Source organism: Pelophylax lessonae (assembly GCF_965119305.1).
Source record: "Pelophylax lessonae genome assembly, chromosome: 4".
NCBI lineage: Eukaryota > Metazoa > Chordata > Amphibia > Anura > Ranidae > Pelophylax > Pelophylax lessonae.
Genome location: NC_138771.1, coordinates 204928303 through 204952076, shown reverse-complemented (window position 1 = coordinate 204952076; position 23774 = coordinate 204928303). Strand labels below are relative to the sequence as shown.

Below are 23774 nucleotides of genomic sequence, written 5' to 3'. Positions count from 1 at the left end.
CTTAGCCTTAGATAGTAAGAGTGAGGAAGAAGAAGTATGTGTCCCCCCCTCAGGCAGGACTAATAAGAGCTCCCAGTTGCCCGGCTTGTCTGTGTGTGTCTGGTTAGGTAAGCTCAGCTCCGCCATGCTGTGCCCACACCGCCCCCCTCCCTGCACTGTGCACTGTGTCGGTCGCTCGGCCTCTTCCGCGGCTTATTTCTATACGTGGTGACGCGGTGGGCGGAGTTTCCGAAGCTGCCCGAATAGACAATGGCAGTGGTGGACCGCTAGCTGAGTGAGGAGAGGGGGGGAGCCATGTGAGTGATGTACAGAGGGTGTCCGGGCACCGGCGGGGTATGACATTACCGGGGACGGTGCTGGGACACAATGGAGACCGCTTCTTCTCCTCCGGTGCTGTGCTCTGTGCTGGCCGTGGGAAGTCACAGCTGTGAGGTGACCCTGGACTCAGCAGTCGGGCTGTTCTCCTGGAGGGAAGTGAGGCCGAGGAGGTCGGGGAGAGAGCGGAGCCGTGCTGGTGAGCAATGTGTGTGAGAGTGTTGGGGGAGGGGGACATAGCTGGGCCCGGTGCTCTATGGACTCACTGTATATGTAGATAGGGAGGACAGCTGTGTGGGCCCCATTCTTGTCTCCTCCACTCTGTACTGTGACAGCACTTCTGTCCTCAGCTGATTGTATCATTCTCTTCATCCTAACTCACTACATTGTTTCCTTACTTTACTGTGACAACCCTCCTGTCCTCAGCTGATTGTATCATTCTCTTCATCCTTCCAACTTACTACATTGTTTCCTTACTTTATTGTGACAACCCTCCTATCCTCAGCTGATTGTATCATTCTCTTCATCCTTCCAACTTACTACATTGTTTCCTTACTTTATTGTGACAACCCTCCTATCCTCAGCTGATTGTATCATTCTCTTCATCCTAACTCACTACATTGTTTCCTTTTACTGTGACAACCCTCCTATCCTCAGCTGATTGTATCATTCTCTTTATCCTTCCAACTTACTACATTGTTTCCTTTTACTGTGACAGCACTCCTGTCCTCAGCTGATTGTATCATTCTTTTCATCCTTCCAACTCACTACATTGTTTCCTTACTTTACCGTGACAACCCTCCTGTCCTCAGCTGATTGTATCATTCTCTTCATCCTACCAACTCACTACATTGTTTCCTTTTACTGTGACAACCCTCCTATCCTCAGCTGATTGTATCATTCTCTTCATCCTAACTCACTACATTGTTTCCTTTTACTGTGACAACCCTCCTGTCCTCAGCTGATTGTATCATTCTCTTCATCCTTCCAACTTACTACATTGTTTCCTTTTACTGTGACAACCCTCCTATCCTCAGCTGATTGTATCATTCTCTTCATCCTTCCAACTTACTACATTGTTTCCTTTTACTGTGACAACCCTCCTATCCTCAGCTGATTGTATCATTCTCTTCATCCTTCCAACTTACTACATTGTTTCCTTTTACTGTGACAACCCTCCTATCCTCAGCTGATTGTATCATTCTCTTCATCCTTCCAACTTACTACATTGTTTCCTTTTACTGTACTGTGACAACCCTCCTGTCCTCAGATGATTGTATCATTCTCTTCATCCTAACTCACTACATTGTTTCCTTTTACTGTGACAACACTCCTGTCCTCAGCTGATTGTATCATTCTTTTCATCCTTCCAACTCACTACATTGTTTCCTTACTTTACCGTGACAACCCTCCTGTCCTCAGCTGATTGTATCATTCTTTTCATCCTACCAACTCACTACATTGTTTCCTTTTACTGTGATAGCCCTCCTATCCTCAGCTGATTGTATCATTCTCTTCATCCTTCCAACTTACTGCATTGTTTCCCTTTACTGTGACAGCCCTCCTGTCCTCAGCTGATTGTATCATTCTTTTCATCCTTCTAACTCACTACATTGTTTTCTTTTACTTTACATCTGTATGGTCAGCAGCGCTGTGTGTGTTTGTGTGATAGTTACTGGATGTTACTGAACACTCATTATTCCCCATCTATGTGTGCACCAGCTTTTCTTTTTCTATTTTTTTTTTGTGGTTTTAATCACTTCTGGACTGGAAGGTTTTACCCCCCCCTTAATGACCAGGCCATTTTTTGCGATTCGCCACTGTGTTACTTTACCGGACAGTTGCAACACTGTACTCTATAAAAATTGATGTCCTTTTTTTCACCACAAATTTCTTTTTTTTTTTTTTTGTGGCATTTGATCACCTGTGCTATTGTTTTTTTTTTTTTAAATAAATAATAATAATAAACAAAAAGAGTGACAATTCTGAAAACAAAACAAAACAAAAGTTTTGCTATATAACATGGCCAATTAAAAAAAAATAAAATAGAAATCTATTTTTTTTTTCATCAATTTAGACCAATTTGTATTTTGCTACATATTTTTGTTAAGTTTAAAAAAAAAAAAAAAATCCCAATAGGCTTATTTTGATTGGTTTGCACAAAATATATATATATATATATATATATATTTTACTAGTGTGGTGGCGATCAGTGACTTGGGACTGCAAAATTGTGGCGGACAAATCAGACGCTTTTTGAGGACCAGTGACATTATTACAGTGATCAATACTAAAAATATGCACTGTCACTGTACTGATGACACTGGCAGGGAAGAGGATTATCAGCAGGGGTGATCAAAGGGTTAACTGTGTTCCTAGGGAGTGCTTGCTAACTGCATGGGGGGTTTGCGCCAAAGTTATGTCTACAAACTAGGGGAAATATTTGTTATATATATTATTATTATTATTATTATTATTATTATTATTATTATTATTTTTTCTCTTACGTCCTCCGACAGTCGCCGCCCATTCACACAGTCTTCACTTATGGGATATTGACTTCATCTCCCTGTGGAGATGAAGTCAATACCCCATAAGTGAAGACGGTGTGAATGGGCGGCGACTGTCGGAGGACTCAGAGAAAGGAATTTTACGGTAAGATTTTACAAAAATTCTGTTTTTTTTTTTTTTTTACTAGTAATGGCAGCGATCTGTGATTTTAATGGGACTGCAACCTTGCGATGGACAGATCGGACACCTAACTGACATTTTTTAGACTTTTGGGGGGACCAGTGACATTACTACAGTAATCAGTGCTAAAAATATGCACGGTTACTGTAATAATGACATTGGCAGCGAAGGGGTTAACCTAAGGATGATCAAAGGGTTAAGTGTGAGCCTAGGGGAGTGTTTTCTAACTGTATGGTGGAGGGACTTGTGGAATCAACACAGAGACCCGTGATCCTATATAGAAGGATCACAGGCGCTCTGTGATCATTCCAGAGAGGAGAACGGTCAGCTGTGTTTGCAACAGCAGACCGTCGTTCTCTCTGTGGGGAGCAGTCGCGGGTGCCCGGCAGCAATCGCGGCCGCCCGTTCCGTGGATCAGCTTCCCCACTTTCGCGAAACCAATGTACCCATACGTCGGTTTGCGCAGCCAAGCCAGCCTGCCGTAGTATATCTGCAGCGGGCGGTCAGCAAGTGGTTAAAAGGCAACTTCTCTTTTGTGGGGGGAAGAAAACTAGGAAATAAAAAACAATACAGCGTATACAATTGCGACACAAGTCATATTGTAATTGAATGTTATTGAAAATGACCTTTCCTTTTCAAGCTGCAGCCGCTGTTATTTTCTGTAAAATGCAATGCAATATGGCGACCTGGAGGTGTTCTGTACACAGAATGTGTACTGACCACACCCCAGAAACATCATTTCCTGCTTCTGTGATTGGCTCACCAATTTTCCCAGAAGTCTGCACTAAGATACAAGTCCGATTTCTGGCATCCTCTGCAACAAAAATGTCATTTTTGGTGAGATCCTCCCAGTAGAAACACGTCTAAAGGGATGCAGACCGAGCAGCTTCCCTCATTGGTGCTCTGATTCTGCAGCAGCTGGTTGATAATTATGAAACCACTCCCATTCGACTCACCCAGCACAGAGGAACAAACAGGTAGAAAATCCTTGCAATGTACAAAGATCATCCAGAAGAGAAGAATGTTTGTTTTTTTGTAACAAAAGTGGAGTTATGCTTTAACCACTTGACCTCCGGGAGATGTACCACCCCCCCCCCCTCATCCCTTCACGACCAGGCCTTTTTTTGTGATACGGCACTGCTTTACTTTAACTGTCAATTGCACTATCGTGTGACGCTGTAAGGGAATAGGGTCTCCCTCAAAACCATAAAGCCTGGAACCACTTAGGAAAGTTTGAGACTGCGAGGTATCTGGCAGGGACAGAGCCAATACACTTTATTGATATTTCAATGGGGAGATCAGGGGGGCTCAGAGGAGTGGGGACCAGGACATGGACTTCATCTGAGCGCTGCACTGAATAATGGGACAGTTGTGGCTTTATGGTTTTTAGGGAAACCCTATTCCATTATGTTTGAGGTGACCACCTATTACATAGTGGTCCACAGGTTCCGGTAAGCAGATTTAATACTTAGGGTGTGAAGTGGCTTGATTCTTTAGTCACCCTATCCTTACCTGGCACATTTTTCTGGTTGGTGTATCCCCTCCATTCACGTGGATGATCTGCCTGGGACTGATTTTTTTTTTTTTTGTACCCATTATTATGTGGACTCTATCTTCTTTTTCCTTTTTTAGTACTGGGTTTATCAAATGTTTGTAGTGCTGCACTTTCTTTTTTAATTTTATGTCAGATAGTATTTGTGCAGCAATTTTTGGAGGAAAAAATACACCTTACTATATTTTAATGCACAAAAACACAATATATAATTAAATTTTTTGTCAAATTATAAAAGATGATGTTGCGCCAAGTAAATAGATACCCAACATGTCACACATTAAAATTACGCAGGTTCGTAGAACAGTATATAAAAAATCTCCATGAGCAATTCTTTTTTAAATTTTCTTTTTTTTTTCTTTACAGGACCAGTTTAGAGTTGCAGAGCAGATCTAGTAGTACTAGAATTATTGCGCTCACTATAGTGTTCATGGCAATATATCACGTGTGGTGCAAACACAGTTTATGGATTGTTATGCTTCTGCCAAGGAGACTTGGGCGCTTTACTTTTTTTTTATTATTCTTATTTTTAATCTGTCCCTTTTTTTTTTTTTTTATCACATTTATTCCTATCACAAGAAATGTAAACCTCTCTTTTGATAGAAATAAGGCATGACAGGTCCTCTTTATGGAGAGATCTGGGGTATACAAGACTCTAAATCTCTCCTCTACTCTGGAAAGCGTTAGATAAAAAAAATAAATAACCATTAACCACTTTAAGACCAGGAGGATTTGCCCGCTTAATCATTTTACCCCCAGCCACTGTGCTGCTACTGCGGCACAGTGGCTCGTTCCCGTCCAGCGACGTAAACCTACGTCGCTGGACTCCTCCCCCTGTAGGCGGCGCTCGCGCTCCGCCGGAGGCGCGCTCCCGCTGTTTTTAGTCACAGCGGGAGTCGGGCCAGGGGAGAAGCAGCGGCGATCGCCACCGCTCTTCCCCGATCGTCGGGGAATCGAGTGAGGAGATCCGCCCGCCTGTGTAAACAGAGCGGGCGGATCTCCTAAGTGACAGGGACTGACAGATCGGAGTGTTCAGCATAGCTGGACATCCGATCTGTCCTTCTGTCACTCAGTCACCTCCCCCGTCAGTAAGCACCAGGCAGACATTAACCCCTCCCTCTCCAATAAAATTAACCCCTTCACTGCCAGTGTCATTTTTACAGTAACAGTGCATATATATAGCACTGATTACTGCAGTAATGTCACTGGTACCCCCAAAAGTGTCAAAAATGTCAGTCAAGGGTCCGATCTGTCCGCCGCAATGTCGCAGTCCCGCAAAAAAAATCGCAGATCGCCGCCATTACGCGTTAAAAAAAAAAACACCAAAAATGACAGAAATCTTTCCCTTTGTTAGTAAACGCAATAACTTTTGCGCAAACCAATCAAAATACGCTTATTGGGATTTTTTTTACCAAACATATGTAGCATAAAACAAATTGGCCAAAAATCTTAAAAAAATTTGATTTTTACATTTTTTTGGGGGGGAATTTCATATAAAAAATGTTAAAAATATTGTTATTTTTTCAAAATAAACGCTCTTTTTGTTTATAGCGCAAAAAGTAAAAAGCGCACAGGTGATCAAATACCACCAAAAGAAAGCTATGTTTATGGGAAAAAAAGGACGTAAATTTCGTTTGGGTACGGCGTCGCACGACCGCGCAATTGTCATTTAAAGTCGCACAGCGCCGAATCACAAAAAGTGGCCCAGACGTAAGACAGCAAAATCCTCCGGTGGTAAAGTGGTTAATGACCAGGCCCTATGTTGCGATTCGGCACTGCAATACTTTAATGGACAATTGCACTGTACCCAAATAAAATTGATGTCCTTTTTTTCCCCACAAATGGAGCTTTCCTTTGGGGGTATTTGATCACCTCTGCGATTTTTATTTATTTATTTTTTTTCTATGCGCTATAAGCAAAAAAAGAGCAACAATTTTGAAAAAAAAAATACAATATATTTCACATTCTGCTATATGACATTCTCAAAAAATAAATTAAAAAATCAAAATATTTAACATTTTAGGCCATTTTTTCTGCTACATATTTTTGGTAAAAAAAAATTAGCAATAAGCGTATTTTGATTGGTTTGCGCAAAAGTTATCGCGTCTACTAACTACGGGGAAAGATTTGTCATTTTTATTTATTTATTTATTTTTTTTTACTAGTAATGACGGCGATTTTTTTTTTTTGTGGCGGACAGATCGGACCCCTAGCTGACATTTTTGACACTTTTGGGGGTACCAGTGACATTACTACAGTAATCCGTGTTAAAAATATGCACTGTTACTGTAATAATGACACTGGCAGGGAAGGGGTTAACCCTATGGGTGATCAATGGGTTAAATGTGAGCCTAGGGGAGTGATTCTAACTGTGGGAGGGGGCGTGGCTTGTGGAAGGACCATAGAGACATGCGATCCTATATAGAAGGATCACAGGAGCTCTGGGATCATTTCAGGGAGGAGAACGGTCAGCTGTGTTTACAACAGCCGACCGTCCTTTTCTCTCAGCGGGGAGCGATCACAGGTGTCAGGCGGCAATCGGAGCCGTTTAACCCGTGCATCGGCTTCTTGTGTGTGACAGATGTAGGTCTGTGTCGGTTTGCGCAGGAGAGCCACCCTGCCGCAGTAAATCTGCGGCGGGTGGCCGGGAAGTGGTTAACTTCTGCTTTTCAGAAAGAAAAAATGTCAGTGTTGTACATCTAAGGACAATAAGGAGGTAAGTGGCGCTGCCAAAAAAGCAAAACAGGGGCAAAAAGAAGCACTAAAGTGTCTACAACATAGATAATCAATTAAGAATAAACATACAGATATTAGGGTGACCTTTAGGTGACATACATAATTAAATATTAAATACATATTATGCAGAATAAATAGCAGATAAAAACAATTATACTTGTAGTTTAAAGTGCATATAAATAAGTGACTGAAAACCTCATAATTGATATATCCAGTATAATTGGTGTACCATGAAAAGTGCAACAAACAGTATTATTTATTTATTTCAGGTACTTGTATAGCGCTGTCAATTTATGCAGCCCTTTACATATACATTGTACATTCACATTAGTCCCTACCCTCAAGGAGCTCACAATCTAAGGTCCCTAACTCGCATACATACACAGTAGGGCCAATTTTTTTTTTTTTATACAGGATCCAATTAACCTACCAGCATGTCTTTGGAGTGTGGGAGGAAACCGGAGTACCCGGAGGAAACCAACGCAGGCACAGGGAGAACATGCAAACTCCAGGCGAGTAGTGTCGTGGTTGGGATTCGAACCAGCGACCCTCTTGCTGCTAGGTGAAAGTGCTAACCACTACACTACTGTGCCGCCCCAGTGTTTGTTGTACTTTTAGGCTACGATCACCATGATTCTGCCCACGATCCGGAAATCATTGCAAATCTCGGGACGCCTGTGCGATGCCCGTGATTTGCAATGGCACCCCAAACGCTGTGCGATGTTGCTGCAATTTCCGCCTGCCGAATCGCGGTAACATCACGCAAACAGAATCGCGGGAAGCATGATGCCCAAAAAAGGTACAAGAGCTTCTTTTGTGTGTCATGCGTCCCGCGATTCTGTTTGCGCGATGTTACCGCGATTCGGCAGGCGGAAATTGCACAGTGTTTGGGGTGCCATTGCAAATCACAGGCAACGCACAGGCGTCCCGCAATTTGCAATGATTTCCGGATCGCAGGCAGAATCGCTGTGATTCTGCCCGCGATCCGCTACGCCCACATGTTAGCGTAGCCTTAGCGTTAGTGCACGTTTAGGAGATATTTACAGTACCTACAAGGAAAGCCTTATCATAGGCTTACCTGTAGGTAAAACATAAACAAATCCACTTTACTACTATTTATGTTTCCACTATTGCAGCCCAATTGGGATAGCCATATTTGTTACATCTTCCCATTCGAATATCATAACTTAAAAAATATTTACACATTGCTGCTTATATTTTATTTTGTTTTTTATTTTCTCAAAGCTGAACTCAGGGATTGACAAATATTGTTTAAATACATTCATTATGTGCATTCTTAAGTGGGGTACACAGTATAAGAAAACCGGGCGAATGATCGTCCGGTTTCCCTCGTTGTTTCACAGCAAATCGAAACCGATGAACGAAAATTCTGTTACGACAGAGGCGTTTTTTTTTCTTGTTTCTGATCATGCTCAGGCTTTCTTTTCTGATTTTCGTACAAAAAAAAAATTGTACAAAACTGGTACACATTAAACGAAACGTGGGTGTTCTGTTCTCATACGAGAAAAAATGTGGAGTTTGTCCCTTCAGGAATTTTTGTAGGAAAAGTCAGAATCCGCTGTTAAAAGTTGTGTACACACTATATGAAAATCATAGGAAAGTTTCTTGTAGTCTGTATGAGCCTTTACTTGAATCTTGGTGTGTATTTCTTCTAGATCTGTGCAGTAATCCAGGGTGAGACTTTGCCTCTGTGCAGGAGCTTCCTGTAATAAAGACCAGTCACTACTGCTCTCTCTTTTTGCATGGTGACGGGGCAGTCTGTAGTAGTTGGAGCCTTCTGGGTCCCTCCCACAGTTCTGTCTGTACAGAGTATGCCCAGCACATTGATGATGTTGCAGCTACTTTACAAGGCAATACCTGGGTTTGCAAATACATTGAGTGCATGAGTATAATTGTCTTTTGCAGCTATTGAGGAATATAATGAAAGATTTTCTTCTCTGGAGTTTAAATGTAACGCCTTCCTGATGCCTCCTGGTGGCCCCTTTTGCAGATTTCCCTACCCAGGAAGCAGGATGGACTTTCTGATAATTTGATTACTGCGATTGACTGGAACTGTGGTCTCACAATCAGGAGCCCATCCTACTACCTGCCAATCACTGTGCTGGTAACACACACTCAAAACAGAAATCTCAGCCCCCATGGACACGTGCATTGTGTGGGCTTTGAGGCCCCTCACCCTGCTGCCACACATCTGCTCGATGGATTGAATCAGGTAGAACCAGCCTGCCCTTAGATAGATTGAATCTCATGCAGTGCCTGCTCAATGGGCTAAGTTTCGATCCATATATGGCCGACTTAAGGAAGAAACTAGGGAGTTATGTTTACCATTCATCTGTACTGTGATCTCATTATCTTTTGTAAATTAGATGTGTTCACTGTCTGCTGTAATGAAGGGGTAAAGATCCCAAGGCTTGGGAGAAAAACATAAGCAAACAGCTGTGACTGCTTATCCTGTACAAAGCAGTGGTGAGCTGAGAGGAGCTGTTGCGATTTGCATGTATCCTCACACCTACCTGTTACCTGCAGTTAGGGATAGATGTCTGTGAGCTAAGCGACAGAAGTGGAATAGATTCCTCAATCAATGCTAAACAGCGTAGATGGAGGAATCTCCACTTCTGGCTGTTAGGACAGCTGCTGTACTTAGCCACCTGAATGCTTGAAGAGCGGCTGCATAGGATAAGGTATAGTCACGGCAATTTCTATTTCGTTCATTGATGGGCACAGCTTCTGATCTTCTTAACCATTGGGTTATACTGCCCCTCTACAGAAGTAGGACACTAGGCAGAAAAAGTCTGGTTATGCCTATGTGCAGTCCCATGGGGTATACCCCTTCTCTCTGCTATAGATACTCCGTTTTTTTTTCTGCCTAGTCAGGACCTAGTTTCTTGCTGGGATCTCTGGTCCTGTCATTTTTTTCTTTTTAGATAGAAATTTTTCTCCTGGTTTTTTTTTTTTCTCCTATGAGATCTCCAATCAGCTGCCGGATTGGGCGACATGCTGGATATTCTAGATCTAGTGGTCACCCCAGTCTGGCCAGCGAGCGTGCGCAGACCTCAGGTCCGCACTAGGTCAGCCTGCGACATAGCTCCACCAGATGGTGATCTGCAAGTTAAACACCTCGCTAGGTCAAATGCGACCAGGTCTCGGTTCGAGTCGCAGCGTTTCTCCTGGCTGACAGCCCTCCCATTTAGAAGGCGAGGGGTTCTGTCTGGAGTGGTGCCCACCTGGTTCCTAGTATGGTGAGTAACTGTCCCCCCTCTCCCCCTGGAGGATTTTGGGGTGGATGTGGGCCCCTCCTTGGGAGAGTCGAACCCCTGGGTTCCCCTCCTTCCCATCAGGCACCCCCCTTCATCTGTCCCTTATTTTACAGCAAGGCAGAGGCTGTGGCCCGCAATGTGTTCACTGTGGCTGGTTCGGCACTGAGGCTGGTATTCACCATTGCCCTGGTGTCGCAAACTCTGAGTGGGCTAAGCTTTTATGCTGTGACCTGGACTGAGAACAGCTCCTCCCTGCCTTTGCTGAGCTGGCAAACCAGCTGGTCCAGGGACCACAGATTATCTGTGATGTCTGTTTGGATGCAGCACCCCTAGTGGTAAACACCTCGGCTCTCTGTTTTGGCAGTGGTCCTTTGGGTTATCTTTTGGCTCAAATGCTGGTCTGCGGACCAGACTTCTAAAAAGGCCTTGACTGATCTCCCCTTTCAAGCAGATTGCCGGTTTGGAGCTACCCTGAATGACATTAATAAAGGTCTCACGGGGTAAGATTACCTTTCTTCCCCAGGCTACTAAGGGCAAGGACCCTCATCATAGACCTGGGCCCCCCTCCTCGCCTTATAAGAAGTTTTTTTGTCCCCTCAGGGTCGACTGACAAGGGCTCAAAGCCTTTCAGGGGCTCCTCTGGAGGATCCAAATGAACCTGGCCTGGCAAGCCGAGAGTGGGCTCCTTCAGCATGAAGGTGCGCCCTCACCCATATTGAGGGTGGGGAGACGTCTTTGCTGGTTTCCGGACCCGTGGACTTTCCTGGTACAAGACAAGTGGTGGGTCCACAAACTCATTCGGTCCAGCTACAAATCGTGTTTCGCTCTTGTCTCCCGGCAAGGTTCTTTCCTTCCAACTTGCGCCGGTCCCCGGACCGCTTACAGGGTCTGTTTGGGGTGGTACAAGACCTGTTAGTTTAAGGGGTTATTGTCCCGGTTCTGACTTCGGAACGCTTTCAGGGTTTTTACTCAAACCTGTTCACAGTCCCCAGGAAGGAAGGCAAAGTACGTCCATTCCTGGACCCCAAGGCGCTGAACTGCTTTGTGCGGGTGCATAAGTTCAGGATGGAGTCCATTCCCACGGTGGTGGAATCCCTGCAGCCGGGATTTTCTTGCCTCTATCGACATCAAGGATGCTTACTTTCACATTCCAAATTTGCCAGTCACCAGCAGTTCCTCCTCTTTGCCGTGGGAGAGGAGCATTGTCAGTTTGTGGCATTATCCTTTTGGTCTCGTCCCTTCTCCTCGGGTCTTCACAAAGGTGTTAGCCTGGTGCTAGCATTGTTATGCTAACGGGGGATCATGGTACTGGGCTAACTGGATTACCTCCTCCTGTGAGCAGAGTCTCCTACTGTGGTGGTGGAAAACCTGGATTCTGAATTTTCAGAAGTATGCTCTGGTTCCATCCACGACATCAAGGATGCTTACTTTCACATTCCAAATTTGCCAGTCACCAGCAGTTCCTCCTCTTTGCCGTGGGAGAGGAGCATTGTCAGTTTGTGGCATTATCCTTTTGGTCTCGTCCCTTCTCCTCGGGTCTTCACAAAAGTGTTAGCCTGGTGCTAGCATTGTTATGCTAACGGGGGATCATGGTACTGGGCTAACTGGATTACCTCCTCCTGTGAGCAGAGTCTCCTACTGTGGTGGTGGAAAACCTGGATTCTGAATTTTCAGAAGTATGCTCTGGTTCCATCCACAAAGCTGGACTATCTGGGTCTGACTCTCGACTCAGCCTTAGCCAGAATGCTCCTTCCTCTTGACAAGCTCCAGAAATTGCCCCCTGCAATTCGTCTCCTGCTGTCCAGCAGATGGTCATCCCTCCGGACCTGCATGATGGTGCTGGGCCTAATGGTGTCTACCCTTTCAGGCGGTTCCAACTGCACAGTTCCGTACAAGGTTTCTGCAAAGTTTCTGGCGAAATGGGACAAAATTCCAGTCTCTGGACAATCTGATTTGGCTGCGCCCCTGATAATGGTGGCTTCATTCTCCGGTGCTTTGGGCAAAACTTTCCTCCCCTTTTTATTCGAAATTGGCCACCACGGATGCCAGCCTGTTCGGCTGGAAAGGCATCCTCAGGAAAAATTCTGCTCAGGGGTTCTGAACACTGGAAAAGTCCAGACTACCGATCAGTGTCTTGGAACTCCAAGTGATCAGACTGTGCCTGGACCATCTCCTTAAGGGATGTCCAGTGCGCATTCAATCAGATAATGCCACAGCCATGGCTTATATCAATCACCGGGGGGGGGGCACAAGAAGTGTCCTGGTGGTTCCGGAGGTAGCCGGCATTCTAAGGTAGGCAGAATGGTTTGTTCCAGCTCTCTCCACCGTACACATTCCCAGGGTGGAAAACTGGCAGGGGGATTATCTCAATTGGCAGGTGTTGGACCAAGGGGAATGGTTCCTTCATCAGGAGGTGTTTTGCCAGTTGTGTTCCTGGTGGGGCATCCCGAGGTGGATCTGTTGGTGTCTCAGCTCAACAGAAAGATGCAGAGGTTTGTGGCTCGGTCACTACATCCTCTGGCGGATGCCACAGACATAGTGGCCTCATGGGGTCAGTATCATCTGATTTATGACTCCGCTTCTCTCAAGCTTCTGCCAAGACTTCTACGCAGGATCAAGGCAGAAGGGATTCTGGTCATCTTAGTGGTTTCGGACTGGCCTTGCCGGGCTTGGTACGCCTATCTGGTGGCTTTATCCTGTCTTTCACCTTGGTGGCTCACAGAGATAAAGGTTTTCTGATTTTCATTTGAATGAAGACATTGGGTTGCCTTCCCTGTGTCCCAGATCAAAACATCCAAAGGAAATTGCTTTGCATGCCTTGGCTGTGGTCCGGGCGATTAGGGTGTACCTGGCAGCTATGAAGTCTTTTAGGAAATCGGACTCGCTGTGCTTACAGGTGGGCCTCGGAAAGGGTTTTCCACTTCCTCTGTGACCATTTCCAGGTGGATCAGACAGGCGGTGATTCAGGCCTATTCCATCAAGGGTCAAGTTCCTCCTTTCCCCTGTCAAGGCGCACTCTACTGGGGCGCTCAGTGTCTCCTGGGCCTTCTGTCACCAGGCGTCAGTCACGCAGGTTTGCAAGGTGACCATCTGATCAACGGTGCACACTTTCACAAAGTTCTAGAAAGTGGATGTGTTGGAATCTGCAGATGCTTCGTTTGGCCGCAAGGTTTTGCAGGCTGCTGTTTAGAGGACCTGATCCTCTTTTGAGGGTGTATTGTGCTTTTCAGGTGAGCTCCAGTTGTTTTGGTTGAGCTCCTGTTTACCTGGTTGGCTATAGTAGCCTTGGGAGTTTATTTTTCGCTGTTCCCACCCCTCATGTTTGACACTGCTTTGGGACGTCCCAATGGTTAAGAAGATCAGGAGCTGTGTCCGTCAATGAACGAAAGAGAAAATTGTATTTTTTGACTTACCGTAAAATCCATTTCTCTGATGTTTATTGATGGACACAGCACCCACCCCTCTGTGAAGTTGTAATTCTAATGACACTGCTTGTGACAAAACTGAGTATGTATAGCGCGGAGAGGGGGTATACCCCCTGGGATTGCCCAAAGGCGTAGCCAGACATTTTTCGGCTTAGTGTCCTACTCCTGTAGGGGGCAGTATAACCCAATGGTTAAGTATATCAGGAGCTGTGTCTGTCAATGAACATCATAGAAATTGATTTTACGGCAAGTCAAAAATCCTATTTCTCTTACGTCCTCCGACAGTCGCCGCCTCTTCATATTCGTCACATATGGGGTATTAGACTTTGCTCCGAAGGAGTAGCTAGGCAACAGAATATGTTAACAATAAAGCTTTAACATATCCCACCCTCAAGGGGTGGTCCCCTCAGTCAATACCCTCCTACTTCCTGCAACCATATCTCAGTTTTAATGTCTAGCTTGTCAGGAGTGGCTGGCTCTCTCTGTGCTGGGACTTTTTGTCCCAGACTCTTTCTTCTTTTTAATATTTTATTTGAGTTTTTTCTCTACCTTTACTTAGCTGTTGTTTTTGTCAGCATTAGTTAGTTCTTCGGACGAAGAGGATCATGCGGACTGGGTCTCGGGCTGATCCCCCTGATCGCAGGTCGTGGGTCAGTGGCTTCCCAGTCTGCCATCGAGCGTTCAGCCAGGTAACGCTCCTGGCACGGTGAACGACCCATCCCTGTTCGGTGCAGGGATGTTTGGTGAGGTGGCTACCTCACTGGACGCTGTGCGGTTTCTTAACCGCCATTGTGTGCGTCTTGAATTGCGACTCTCCCTGCCTCATGTGCAGCGGCTTGTTCGCCTGTGCGGGTTCCCCACGCCATATGAGGTAAGTGTGTCTATGTGGGGACCTGTCTGTCTGGGGGGGGGGTCTCAGTCTGGGACTGTGTAACCTGCCTTTCAATCACACTGCTTGTCTCCCTATCTCTCGGCTGCATGCTGTGGGCTGCAAGGGGGGGGGGGAGCTGTATGACACTGTGTGTGTCAGGCTGGGCAGTGTGGGAAGCTGTGTGCTGTGGGGCATGTTTTTAATGGCATGTTGGGGCATATACAGCGATCGCTGCGGCGATCTAACATGTATCCATATAATGGGATGAAATTGTGTGTGTTTTTATGCACTGTGGAGCGGCGGTTTCGGTGCCAAACGACGCCATTTTACCGGCGCCCGCTCCGGCCGCATGGTTTACATGCACGGCGGCCATTTTCTTGTAGCCTCCATAGGCTTACATAGAGCGCCCTGGCTGCATCACTTCCTTTTTCCTGAAACACCGGTCGAGGCAGCAGCAGCAGCGGGGTCTCCTCAGGTTTTATCCTTCTATTCCTGTTGTCCATTGCCTGTATTCAGTCTGTATATTCCCTGTGGGGGTCTCATTGTGCCTGAGTGTGTGCGGTGGGCTGCGCTTACCGCGCTTGCTGAAAGGGGACAGTTAACCCTTGGTTGTCTGGCGTACAGGGGCAATGGATTCTCAGGAGGGCAAGTTTCCCACAGTATTGGTGGAAAGCCAGGGGACCGCTGTTTCCCCCCCAGGGGGGGATTTAGCCACTATTGTGGCTGGCCTTGCTGCCCAGGTGCAAATGCTGGTGGCTGCTCAATCTACTAAACGGCCCAGAGTTACTCTGTCCTCCGATTCTGAGGGTGAAGGTGATGGGGCTGTTCTGGCAGGGACCTCCCTATCGGGGTCCCGCTCCTCTCTTGATCTAGTGGGGTCTGAGGTAGAGGCTGAGGTTGAGGGGGTTGATAATTCTCCCCCTGGCTCGCCTGAAGAGCTTGCAATCATGGATGAGTTGATTGCTTCCATTAAGCAGACGCTACGTTTGCAGGACGAAGTGTGTCCCCCCGCTGCCTTGGCGGCTTATGGGACGCAGAGAAAACGCAGGACGCCGCAGGTTTTTCCCTGCAATGCTGATTTTCAGCGCGCGGTAAAGGATCAATGGCGCGATCTGCGCAAACCTTTTGCGGTACCAAGTAAATTCAAGCTGCGTTATCCTTTCTCCCCTGCCACTGATGAACGGTGGTGTGTGCCTCCACCAGTGGATCATGCAATTGCGGTTTTGAACAAAGCCACTGCGATTCCTGCAGAGGGATCCCCTGTTTTCCGTGATGCCACGGATAGGAGACTGGAGTCTCTTGCCCGTCATACTTATTCTGTTACGGGTTCTATGCTTAAAGCTCTATTTGCTTCTCTCATGGCGGCCCAGGCGATCGCAAGTTGGACGCAGATGCTTAGGCGCGTCCTGGTGGCCGATTCGGCCTCGGCGGCGACCCTGGACATGGTGGATCAGATCCACCAGGGTGTCATGTATCTGTGTGATGCGGACCTGGACCTGATTCCGTTGGCTGCACGTGTGCACAGCGTGGCGGTGTTGTCTCGCCGCCTGGTTTGGTTGAAATGTTGGTCGGTGGACCAATCTTCACGTAAAACCTTAGCCAATCTGCCTTATGATGGGTCTCGCCTTTTTGGGGAGTCTCTGGATGTGTTGATTAAGGGGATCACCGGGGGTAAGAGCACTCTCTTGCCCCATTTCCCCAAGGCTAAGGGGGCTTCTGGGAAGAAGCATGCGAATTTTCGGCCTCCTCAGGGGTCCTTTCGTGCCTTTCGGCCGCACTACAAGGGCAAACCGTTCAAGGGCCAGGGCTCTCAGAAGAAACCCTGGTCTGGGAAACAGAAGTCCGGCCAATCCGGACCTGCGGCCCATAACAGTTCGGCCTGAAGGGGCGCCCTCACCCAGTTTTGGGGTGGGGGGACGCTTGCTCGGTTTTCTTCAGCCCTGGTTGGCCCGTGTGCGGGACAGATGGGTTCTGGAAATCGTTCGATCTGGTTACAAGATCGAGTTTCTCTCTCGGCCAGAGAGCAGATTTTTTCCCTCAAATCTACAACTGTCTCCAGAGCGCCTGCGGGATCTGCACCTGGCGGTGCGGGACCTGAGGGCTCAGGGAGTGGTGGTTCCGGTGCCTCATCGGGACAGATTTCGGGGGTTTTATTCCAATCTGTTCACCGTGCCCAGAAAGGAGGGCAAGGTTCGTCCAATTCTGGACTTGAAAGCTCTGAACCGCTCTGTGCGGGTTCGCAAGTTCCGCATGGAATCCCTGCGCTCGGTGGTGGCTGCCCTGGTTCCGGGGGAATTCATGGCCTCCATCGATTTGAAGGATGCGTATCTTCACATCCCCATATTCGAGGGTCATCAGAGATACCTTCGATTTGCCATTGCGGAGGATCACTACCAGTTCGTGGCGTTGCACTTTGGGCTCGCCTCGGCTCCGCGGGTCTTCACCAAGGTGCTTGCACCGGTTCTGGCATTATTGAGAGCCCAGGGCATTTCTGTCCTGGGGTATCTGGACGACATTCTGATTCGGTCTGCGACCAATCAGGGTCTGGAGAAGGACCTGTCTGTCACGATGCAAACTCTGCAGGAGTTCGGTTGGACGATAAATGTTCCAAAGTCGACACTGAGTCCGTCGGTTCGTCTTCCCTATTTGGGAATGATACTGGACTCGGTGCAGGCGAAGGTCTTCCTGCCGGAAGACAAACTCAGGACTCTTCAGGAGGCAGTCAGGTCCCTCAGGGACGTTCCGAACTCGTCTCTGCGGACGTGTATGAGATGTCTGGGATTGATGGTCTCGGCTTTCGAGGCGATTCCTTTCGCGCAGTTTCACACGCGGGGTCTCCAGGCGGAGATCTTGTCCAAGTGGGACGGGCGACCTCAATCTCTGGATCTTCAGATCTCGTTGAGTCATCGCACCAGGGAAAACCTTCTGTGGTGGCTCCAGTCCCCGTTGGTGTCCGGGGGCAAGTCGTTTCGTCCGATCTCGTGGACGATAATCACCACGGATGCCAGCCTGTCGGGCTGGGGTGGTGTTCTGGGCGTTCTGTCCGCCCAGGGGACCTGGTCGGAGGGGGAGTCTTCCCTCCCGATCAACATTCTGGAATTGCGTGCGATAAGGCTCTGTCTTCATCGCTGGACGGACCGGCTGCAGGGCTGCCCGGTTCGGGTGCAGACGGACAATGCCACGGCGGTGGCCTACATCAACCACCAAGGGGGCACCAGGAGTGCCCGAGCGGCTCGAGAAGTGGCCGACATTCTGTCTTGGGCCGAGACTCATGTCCCGGCGATAACGGCGGTTCACATTTCGGGAGTGGAGAACTGGCAGGCGGACTATCTGAGTCGCCAGACCCTGGATCAGGGGGAATGGTCTCTCCATCCGGCTGTCTTCCAGATGTTGTGCGCGAAGTGGGGTCTTCCAGATGTGGACCTGTTCGCGTCTCGCCTCAACTACAAGGTGAAGAGGTTCGTGGCAAGGACGCGCGACCCTCGGGCAGACGCGTCGGACGCGTTAGTGGCCCCGTGGCATCAGTACAGGCTGATGTACGCGTTTCCACCGATTCAGTTGCTGTCCCGGTTCCTTCGCAGGTTACACTCGGAACGCAGCACGGTGATTCTTGTGGCACCGGACTGGCCTCGCCGGTCCTGGTACGCAGACCTCGTGAATCTGGCGGTCGACGCCCCCTGGCGTCTGCCTCTTCGGGACGATCTACTGTCTCAAGGACCGATTTACCATCCTGCTTTACAGTCGCTGGCTTTGACGGCCTGGCTGTTGAGACCGAGGTCCTGAAGGAGAAGGGTCTCTCTCCAGAGGTTGTTCATACCTTGATCAACGCGAGGAAGTCTTCCTCGGGAAAGGTTTATTATCGTACTTGGAAGGCCTATTTTGCCTGGTGTGAGTCCAGGGGGTTTTCACCCCGCACGTACTCGGTTTACCGTGTGCTGTCTTTCCTTCAGACGGGTGTCGATCAGCGTTTGGCGCTGGCTACGATAAAGGGTCAGGTGTCTGCGCTGGCCGTTCTGTTTCAACGTCCCGTGGCTTCCAACTCCTTGGTTGGCACTTTTATTCAGGGTGTGCGGCATCTGGTTCCTCCTAGGAGGGATCCTTTGCCCCCTTGGGACTTGAATCTAGTCCTATCTGTGTTACAACGTGCCCCTTTTGAACAGATCAGGGAGATCTCGTTGTCTATGTTGTCCAAAAAGGTCGCCTTTTTGGTGGCGATCACTTCGGCTCGCAGAGTGTCGGAACTGGCGGCTTTGTCCTGCAAGTCTCCGTACCTGGTTGTTCATTTGGATAAGGTGGTCTTGCGACCTAATCCTTCTTTTCTGCCGAAACGAGTTTCGGAATTCCATCTTAACGAGGATATTGTTTTGCCTTCGTTGTGCACGAAGCCTAAACATCCAAAGGAGGTGAGATTGCATTCTCTGGATGTTGTTCGGGCGATTAGGGTTTACCTTAATCGACTGAGTCTTTTCGAAAGACGGACTCCTTGTTTGTTCTTCCAGAGGGTCCTCGGAAGGGCATGGCGGCTTCCGCCTCTACCATTGCCAAATGGATCAGGCAGACCATTGAACAGGCCTATGCCTTGCAGGGGAAGGTTCCCCCTGTGCCTGTGAAGGCGCACTCTACTAGATCTCTGAGTACGTCTTGGGCCTGTCGTCATGGGGCTTCTGTAGCCCAGGTGTGTAAGGCGGCGACTTGGTCGACCGTACACACTTTCACAAAATTCTACAAAGTAGATGTTCAGGCATCGGCGGATGCTTCCTTTGGCCGCAAGGTTCTTAGTGCGGCTGTTCCCTAGGGTCCCTTGTTGGGGACTCCTGGCTGTTGGGATAAGTTTTGTATCCCCTGGTTTTTTGTCTTTTCCTGGGTTGTTGCTCCTGTTGAGCACTTATTTTTGCTGTTGCCCAGCTGGTTTCCTTCCTTTGGTAAGGTTCCTTTCTTTGATGTGGAGACTGCGTTGCCTTTCGGCGCGGATGCGTTTCCCACCCCTCATGTTTGCACTGCTTTGGGACGTCCCCATATGTGACGAATATGAAGAGGCGGCGACTGTCGGAGGACGTAAGAGAAAACGGAATTTTTGTAAAATCTTACCTGTAAAATTCCTTTCTCTGAGTCCTCCGACAGTCGCCGCCCCCGCCCCTCTTTTGGGGTTTGAATGTATACTCTACTGCTATTCCACTAAAACTGAGATATGGTTGCAGGAAGTAGGAGGGTATTGACTGAGGGGACCACCCCTTGAGGGTGGGATATGTTAAAGCTTTATTGTTAACATATTCTGTTGCCTAGCTACTCCTTCGGAGCAAAGTCTAATACCCCATATGTGACGAATATGAAGAGGCGGCGACTGTCGGAGGACTCAGAGAAAGGAATTTTACAGGTAAGATTTTACAAAAATTCCGTTTTTTCCATCCGGATTCTTTTACATTTTGGTGAGCCACAGGGTCACCCACAGCACAAGTTTGGCTAATTCAGCAGGATTCATCCTAAAATCCAGGCTCTTTATATTGGTTTCTGTGAAATGGCTTACAAGCAAGTCAATAGCTATGGTGCTCAGATTATTTGGAAGCGAACTGCCCAGAAATATTTCTTAACAAAAATGCTATGAGATATTCACTACATGTTATGTGACTTCTCTTACTTTTGTTTGTTCATATAAATAGAGCTGGGCTGGACAATTCCCAGTCCCCCCTGGTGACTAAAAACAACTCTTGTGACTGAGTCATTGAGATATTGCCATAGCTACTGTTAGTGAAGTGGGCCTTCGCTCTCCCAATCAACATTTATTATTTTTAATCCTCATGCTGCTAGCAATAGTAAATAGATAGGAAAATGTAACATATTTACTTGTGTTAACCTTTTTTTTTTTATACATTTCTTCTATTACTTCCTGCTTTCCTGCCTAGGCAAAAGTCATACATCCCTAGAGTCCTCAGGAGGGGAGGAGGCAAATGTCATATGTCCCTAGAGTCCTCAGGAGGGGAGGAGGCAAATGTCATACATCCCTAGAGTCCTCAGGAGGGGAGGAGGCAAATGTCATACATCCCTAGAGTCCTCAGGAGGGGAGGAGGCAAATGTCCTACATCCCTAGAGTCCTCAGGAGGGGAGGAGGCAAATGTCATACATCCCTAGAGTCCTCAGGAGGGGAGGAGGCAAATGTCATACATCCCTAGAGTCCTCAGGAGGGGAGGAGGCAAATGTCATACATCCCGAGAGTCCTCAGGAGGGGAGGAGGCAAATGTCATACATCCCTGGAGTCCTCAGGAGGGGAGGAGAAGGGGTTTTCTCAGCTATGCACACTCTCCTGCATGCATACGTAAGGACAGGAAGTAAATGCTGCATGAATCATTTGCCCTTCCTTAAGATGGCCACTGCCAGAACGGCTAGGGGTTGTTTTTCAGAGGGATTTATCACCAAAAGCAAGCATAGAGACATGGATGGATGGGGGAGTTTGCTTTAAATATTAAAAATGGATAAAATAGCAATTTTGGTTTATGGTACTTAGATGCAGTGAAGATCTGCTTTAAGGCCAACACTGTGTCAAAATGTAGCAGCTAATGTGACTATATCGACAGCCAGCGTAGCAGTAGATAGACGGCACTAAGTCCTGCTGACGTGTGAGAAAGACAAAGATGGCTCATTCTATCTCAAACAACACTGGCTGTCAATACTGTATAATCACATTAGCTTCTACGCTGCTACCACACTGTCTCGTTGCTATACTGTCACACAGCAGGGACTGATGTGCTTAGCTTTAGTTGCAGGCTGGTAGTCCTTTACTGCAGACTCCACACCCCACATCCCCCTCCTCTAATCCAGTAAATCCCCAGAATGGGCACTATCTCTGTCTTTATGGAATAGGATTTTTTTGTGCATTTGTGCAGAGCCAGAAGTCTCCACCAGCCCAAAATTGCAGCCCGCTATATCTCTGTCGGGGTTATTGGGGGTTGATTAAAATAATAATAGGTAAAAAGAAAAGTGATTTTAAAAGCCATGTATTCATATTATGCATAAGAGATTCTGAATGGTGCTGCATGGCGTCCATCTTGTTTTTAAGGTGAAATAGAGTTCATTATGTACTTGTTAAACAAAATGTCTCTTACAGGCTTACAATAGGGTCCTATACTTTCAGCAGACATTTATATTTTCTTTTGTCATAAATAAGCTTATACATTGACATCTCTATCAGATAACAGATGTTAAGGGGATGGTAGTGTCAGTCTGTCTATAAGTATTTAACAATAGACAATGGCTCAGTGTTTTTCAGCATACATTTAAAGATGAACCATATAAGTTTTCATAGATACATTATCATATGTGAGAAGATATTAGCCATAATTATGTCATTATATTATGTAAGGCATATACATATATATTTAGGAATGTTATATCACATTTTGGGTTTATATTCTCAGTAATAATCTTACTTAGAATTCTTTTTCTAATAAGTGTAAGGACATATGTATCTCGTTACTAATTACCTCATTTCAGAGAAGTTTGTGTGTAGGTCTGGTGTAAGTTTTTATGACACTATAGATCTTCCTATCCTAGTCTGGATGCCTGACAGTTATGTCAGAATCCAAATAAGTAATGGCTATTCACTAGCCAGAGGTCAGAGAGGTCATCAGATAAGAACATGATGGGTAATTGTTTCAAATTATGTTAAATACAAAATCTAATGAACGGTACGATACTGCCCTCTGGAGGCGAAATACCAGGTGCAGTCTTGAGATAATTTTAGATATTCCAATATAAAAATATTATATTGTGCTAAATAATATAATTATTGGAATGGCATTACTTGCCCAGGTGAATTATGGAGATACAGGTGGACATTTATGTATGTACTGAGAGTCTGGACAAAGTTTTATGTTGTGTTATATGATTAATCTCACATATAGAGAAATCATCCTTATTTTATTATCCAAGTATGGGGTTAATTATCAAAAGAGGTGTGTCTCTGATCTCACTAGTTTAGGTATAGAATATCCCATCCAATAGGGATAATGTTTCATCCCTCTGGGTTTTACTTATGGTAATTTTTATAGCTCTTTGTTCTTACCATATAAAAGACCAACCCAGATGAGAGATAGGACACATCACTTTACACTACTGACAACACACCTCACACTTACACCACACACGCTATTACATTTTTCAATAGACTCATGCAGACATACTCCCTGATCCACATCATTCATCTGAAACTTGGAGGAAACTCCTCCCTCACTGGCATCCATCTTAGGACTCTGGTAACACCATCTTAAGTGTGGTAATTATGCCTTGCTATGTTATTTGATTTTATTCAACAATTGTTTATTCTTTCCTTATATGTTTTATATTGCATATTTAAGGGTAATGAGATTACAATCCCAGCCGTATAAGCCATGGTATATTTTTCTCTAAAAAGCTGATTTTTGTTTTTATACATTTTTATTAATATCAGATTCAGTGCATTATTTGCAATTTTAAGTCTTCCGTTTTGCATGGCTTATTCTCATTCCTTCTGCAGTGGAATGACTTTGGGCCGTGTGATTCGCAGACCATTGTAGTCTGTTTATATAGAACATTAATTTATGGCTTATACTATACCTGGGAAGAAATGGTAATCTTGCTTAGTTTTACTTTCACTTTGTTTCAGTTTCACTTTCATTATTGAGCTAAACATCACATTGCATTGATTATTTGAAGTTAGCATTTTTATGTAGAAGTTATCTTTTTGTGTCATTTCTTGTTTGATCATATATCGTGTTTGCATGTCTTGAGAATAAATATTTTTATATATATTCCACGCTGTAGACTGTACTCACTAAGATTGGTATATGCTTTTAAAAAGAAATTAATCAATTAAAAAGAATTCATGACATTGATTTATGGCAATAGGTGAAGACTCTCCTTTTTCACAGATCTTT

At 46.2% G+C, this 23774-nt stretch overlaps 1 protein-coding gene across 2 annotated transcripts in view; it reads left to right on the top strand.

The window, feature by feature from the left end:
- Positions 1-212: 212 nt before the first annotated feature.
- Positions 213-23774, top strand: part of CERK (ceramide kinase) — a 187678-nt gene continuing 164116 nt past the window's right edge. For both annotated transcript variants that reach the window (XM_082254763.1, XM_082254762.1), the window contains exon 1: positions 213-514. In XM_082254763.1, coding sequence (XP_082110889.1) covers positions 367-514 — 148 coding nt within the window. In that variant the 5' untranslated portion in view covers positions 213-366. The remainder of the gene's footprint in view (positions 515-23774) is intronic.